This window comes from Taudactylus pleione, unplaced genomic scaffold (assembly GCF_031769625.1).
Source record: "Taudactylus pleione unplaced genomic scaffold, aTauple2 ptg000824l, whole genome shotgun sequence".
Taxonomy (NCBI): domain Eukaryota; kingdom Metazoa; phylum Chordata; class Amphibia; order Anura; family Myobatrachidae; genus Taudactylus; species Taudactylus pleione.
The window spans coordinates 3,739,566-3,745,565 of NW_028285226.1; the positions used below are offsets into that span (position 1 = coordinate 3,739,566).

Here is a 6,000-nt window from a genome sequence, read left to right on the forward strand (position 1 = left end):
GGTAATGCAGGAGACATCACAGATATGTCCCGCTTACCCTCCTCTCGGGGAATGCCCGCTGTTCCCATACACTAGTATCACATCTATCTCCTACTTACCTTCCTTCCTTCCTCTCGCGGAATGGCCCACTGTCCCCATATACTAGTATCACAGATATCTCCTGCTTACCCTCCTCGCGGGGAATAGCCCGCTGTCCCCATACACTAGTATCACATTTATCTCCTACTTACCTTCCTTCCTTCCTCTCGCAGAATGGCCCTCTGTCCCCATATACTAGTATCACAGATATCTCCTGCTTACCCTCCTCGCGGGGAATGGCCCGCTGTCCCCATACACTAGTATCCATCCTCTCTGGGAATGGTCCGCTGTCCCCATACACTAGTATCACATCTATCTCCTACTTACCTTCCTTCCTTCCTCTCATGGAATGGGCCGCTTTCCCCATACACTAGTATCACAGATATCTCCTGCTTATCCTCCTCTCAGGGAATGGCCCGCTGTCCCCATACACTAGTATCACATCCTCTCGGGGAATGGTCCGCTGTCCCCATACACTAGTATCACATCTATCTCCTACTTACCTTCCTTCTTTCCTCTCGTGGAATGGGCCGCTTTCCCCATATACTAGTATCACAGATATCTCCTGCTTATCCTCCTCTCAGGGAATGGCCCGCTGTCCCTATATACTAGTATCACAGATATCTCCTGCTTACCCTCCTCTTGGGGAATGGCCCTCTGTCCCCATATACTAGTATCACAGATATCTCCTGCTTACCCTCCTCGCGGGGAATGGCCCGCTGTCCCCATACACTAGTATCACATCTATCTCCTACTTACCTTCCTTCCTTCCTCTCGCAGAATGGCCCTCTGTCCCCATATACTAGTATCACAGATATCTCCTGCTTACCCTCCTCGCGGGGAATGGCCCGCTGTCGCCATACACTAGTATCCATCCTCTCTGGGAATGGTCCGCTGTCCCCATACACTAGTATCACGTCTATCTCCTACTTACCTTCCTTCTTTCCTCTCGTGGAATGGGCCGCTTTCCCCATATACTAGTATCACAGATATCTCCTGCTTATCCTCCTCTCAGGGAATGGCCCGCTGTCCCTATATACTAGTATCACAGATATCTCCTGCTTACCCTCCTCTTGGGGAATGGCCCTCTGTCCCCATATACTAGTATCACAGATATCTCCTGCTTACCCTCCTCGCGGGGAATGGCCCGCTGTCCCCATACACTAGTATCACATCTATCTCCTACTTACCTTGCTTCCTTCCTCTCGCAGAATGGCCCTCTGTCCCCATATACTAGTATCACAGATATCTCCTGCTTACCCTCCTCATGGGGAATGGCCCGCTGTCCCCATACACTAGTATCCATCCTCTCTGGGAATGGTCCGCTGTCCCCATACACTAGTATCACATCTATCTCCTACTTACCTTCCTTCTTTCCTCTCGTGGAATGGGCCGCTTTCCCCATACACTAGTATCACAGATATCTCCTGCTTATCCTCCTCTCAGGGAATGGCCCGCTGTCCCCATACACTAGTATCACATCCTCTCGGGGAATGGTCCGCTGTCCCCATACACTAGTATCACATCTATCTCCTACTTACCTTCCTTCTTTCCTCTCGTGGAATGGGCCGCTTTCCCCATATACTAGTATCACAGATATCTCCTGCTTATCCTCCTCTCAGGGAATGGCCCGCTGTCCCTATATACTAGTATCACAGATATCTCCTGCTTACCCTCCTCTTGGGGAATGGCCCTCTGTCCCCATATACTAGTATCACAGATATCTCCTGCTTACCCTCCTCGCGGGGAATGGCCCGCTGTCCCCATACACTAGTATCACATCTATCTCCTACTTACCTTCCTTCCTTCCTCTCGCAGAATGGCCCTCTGTCCCCATATACTAGTATCACAGATATCTCCTGCTTACCCTCCTCACGGGGAATGGCCCGTTGTCCCCATACACTAGTATCCATCCTCTCTGGGAATGGTCCGCTGTCCCCATACACTAATATCACATCTATCTCCTACTTACCTTCCTTCTTTCCTCTCGTGGAATGGGCCGCTTTCCCCATATACTAGTATCACAGATATCTCCTGCTTATCCTCCTCTCAGGGAATGGCCCGCTGTCTCTATATACTAGTATCACAGATGTCTCCTGCTTACCTTTCTCTCCCGATGTGGCCCGCTGTCCCCATACACTAGTATAACAGAAATCTCCTACTTACCTTCCTCTCAGGGAATGGCCCGCTGTCCCCATACACTAGTATGAGTAGACAAATTCATTGAGCGCCGGAAATACTATATTATTGGGGCTTGCCTGCGGGAGCATTCGCCATCTTCAGATGATATTTGCTCCCGCTCGCAGCGCACACCTCGCTCCTCCATATTGGAAGGAGTTCCGGGTTGCAAAGAGGGATCCGAAACCCGTTTGGCTGCTTCCGCCAGACGCCGTGGGCTTTTGTGCGCGAGTGTGAACTCTAGTTCACGTAGGCGCACTAGTTTCACTGCTCCTAAAGACTCGGAGAGACAGGAGATTTTTGGATCAGCTGTCTCCTCGTTGGAGCAATGATGATTTGCTTCGGCACTTGCTGCAAGTTGGATTGTTATATATTGGGTTATCTGATGGTATAGTAGTGAGTGTGTACCAAATTATAATTTACAATTTTTACATTATTTAAGCCCTAAGATCCTGATTCAGAATTTCCCTCAAGGCTGCCGAAGCCGCTGTCACATTGCGTGGTCTAAAATAAATGCAAATCTTCTCCTGTATTCAAATTTGGCAGAACCACCCCTATCCGTCTGTTGGTGACAGCAGTCGTCATCACTATCAGCACGCATTAACACCAGCCCGATACCTGCACGTTCATTTGTGAATAGCCCACAATACAGCCTACATGCCCCCAGCCCCCCCCCCCCTCCACCCAGGACACTCAGATGAGTGGTAGTGCAATGCAGATGAGAATAGTCAGTAGCATGGGAGGGGGAGGAGGTGACAAAGTGGGAGGAGCACAAAAGCAGGGTTCCAGTCAATAGATAGATATCATTCTAACCTGCTACATGCTCCTTCCTCCCCGTCTACCCCATCTGTGTCACCCCTGTTTGTCTTCTCCCTTTTAGAGTGTAAGCTCTTACGAGCAGGGCCCTCTACCCTCTTGTGCTTCTCCTTACTTTAGTTTCATCTACTTCTTACTCACCACAAGGGCACCTAACACTTGGTTGCTTATGCTTTGTTGCAGAGCTGTAACTAGACTTTTTGGTGCCCTGTGCCAAAAAGAGCATTGGCGCCCCCCTCATTTTTCAAATAATGCACCCAAAAAAGGGCCATGGCTTCATGGGGAAGGGCCAGGGATGAGATAGGAGAGGCCAGGAGATGCTGGGGATGAAATAAGAGGAAGAATGATAATAAACAGAAATTTGACAGGCCCAAACAGCGCCCCCTGACCTGTGGTGCCCTGTGCGATGGCACCGGCCACACTACCCTAGCTACGGCCCTGCTCTGTTGCTTATCTGGGTGTTATGGTCGCTAATGTAGCAATATATATTATCCATGTCCTGGTCCTGTATTGTATTGTTCTGTAAGTCGCTTGTCTACAATTTGTTTATGTACTTGGTAAGGCGCTGCGGAACATTTGTGGCACCATATAAATAAATGATAATAATAATAATAATAATAATAATAGCTATGAAAAAGGTTGACAATGTTAGACAGGCAATAGGTTGACAAGGACAAAAGGTCGACACAGAAAAGGTCGACATGGATAAAGGTTGACAAGGTCAAGATGTTGACCCTAATATGGTCGGCACTTTTTTTTTTTTAAGGTTAGACACTTTCCGGATGGTTAGGGATAGGCACTTGAAGGGACCGTTCGGGTTAGGCACTTACCTCGACGGTTACGGTTAGGCACCATGAGGGAGAGTTAGGTACCAAGAGGAGGGTTACAGATAGGGTTTAGAAAATAAATGTCTACTATTTTTGTGTTAACCATTTGACCCTGTCGACATTTTGTACCTGTCGACCTCCATCCATGTTAACCTTTTCTGTGTTGACCTTTTGTCCCTGTCAACCTATTGTCTGTCTAACACCTGTTGTCTATTTTATTCTTGACTATCTTTTATACCAAGCCCAGGTGGCAGTCAGAGGAAGAGCAGAGAAGGTGAGAGGGAGTGTGTTCTGAGATGGGGTCGGAGATGTAGCAGCGGGAGGAGTGATGCCCTGTGACATAATATATAATATAATAGTTACCTGATAACCGACATGTTCCTTTATAGAGATGGGGATTCCGTACAGTGGACCCTTTTCCTCTTTCTCTAGAAGTCCTTTGAGCTGAGCCTCTATGTCCGGCATAAAAAAGGTCACGCAGTTCAGATTGTCATTTACTTCCAGCGCCTGTGTGAGAAGACATTAATCAGAGTCTAATGCGATCACTTTACTTATACATATCGCAGGGACGGGATCCTATCGGAGCCCCCTGTCCCTGTCTGTGAAGAATGATACTTCTGGATGATACTTAATTGTTATTGGCGCGAATAGCGGAGATAAGAAATTATAATTATTGGGTCATAAGCCCAATAATGAATAAATGGGCCCCTTAATGAAGCAAAGAATGCTCATGTATCTTTGCTTCCCTTGTCTGCATAGTTACAGGTATTAGGCAGGCTTATGCTGTGTCCATGCAATAGATCAGTGCTGAATCCAATGCAACAAATGTATCTATAACTGTATTAGTGTATCATACGGATCCCAAAAATGGAGACTAAAAGCAATTGAAGGGATCTCCTCTCTGGTCCATATAGTCACTTGGAGGTGGTGGTGGGGGGGGGAGGGGCAGTTCTTCATAGACGATTCCATTCCTATTAGGTGAGTTCTGGGGAATGGATGAACAGAGATGTAGTTACCTTGCCTGCTGTTTAAATCTCGGCGGAATATCGACAGCCGGCGCCCCAAACATAAGTATAGAGGGGCCTGGGTAGGTGTTAGCCATGGGGGGAGGGTTAGGTTTAGGCACCACGGGGGGATAGGGTTAGGCTCCGGGACACACACACACACACACAAAACCTCAGCTAGCTTAATATAGTTGTATTCTGTAGCACTCAATAGAAAGCAATCAGTCTATGTTCTTTTGGGTTGGGTACAGGATGCCAGTGGTAAGGATACAGACAGCGACATCCCGACAGACTCCCGACGCGTACAGCCAGAGCCGGCCCTAACCAGTTTGATGCCCTTGGCAAGATTTTGGGTGATGCCCCTAGCACCATCGCTAGTTCCGCCTCTGACCCAGCACCCCTCTCCAAGCACAGCACCTATCAACCAGCAGCACAGATCACAGCAGCAGTCAGCAACATCCATCACCCCATACCCATTGCAATCCTCATCCACAGACATTTTAGTGCCCTGTGCCAGCAAGAGCATTGGTGCCCCCACTCCCTTGTTTGTCTCAGGTTACTGGACTCCGCAAAGGTCCATTGTAGGAGGAGCTGCTGTGGCTGGGCATGCCCAGCAGCCCTCCTCCAGTGGCAATTTTTTTTACTGCCCGCTGTCTCTGCTCCCCAGTCCCGCTACTGCCAGCTGTATGAGCTGACGCCCAATCAGAGCTGAGCTGAGAGCTCTGATCGCGTTAGGACAGCAAGAGCAGAGGTGCGTCCACCTGTCACAGTCCCTTCATTTCCTGCTGTGAAGCTGAATTGGCCCTAGGCTTGGAATGCATGCCCCTAGGTATTTATTTAATTTGTCTATGCCTAGGGCCGGCTCTGCGTGCAGCTAAGTACCCTAACCCACCATTCCCGCAGCCTAACCCTCCCCTCCCCCAGCCTAACCTTAACCCTCCCCTAGTACCTAACCCTAAACCTAGCCCTTTCCCTAACCCTAATACTCAGCATCGGGATGTCAGCGGTTAGGATTCTGGAACCGGGATTCCTACTGCTGTCTGGATTCTGGCGCCAGGATTCTGACCGCCAGCATGCCGACTGCCGTGACGCAGGCA

At 49.0% G+C, this 6,000-nt stretch overlaps 1 protein-coding gene across 1 annotated transcript in view; it reads right to left on the reverse strand.

The window, feature by feature from the left end:
* LOC148474665 (fatty-acid amide hydrolase 1-like) overlaps positions 1 to 4,409 on the reverse strand; it is a gene marked incomplete at its 5' end in the record, with an annotated part of 43,199 nt that extends 38,790 nt beyond the window's left edge. Inside the window, one exon of the mRNA XM_088458285.1 lies at positions 4,263 to 4,409. Within this exon, the coding sequence (XP_088314411.1) occupies positions 4,263 to 4,409 (147 nt within the window). The remainder of the gene's footprint in view (positions 1 to 4,262) is intronic.
* Positions 4,410 to 6,000: the final 1,591 nt, after the last annotated feature.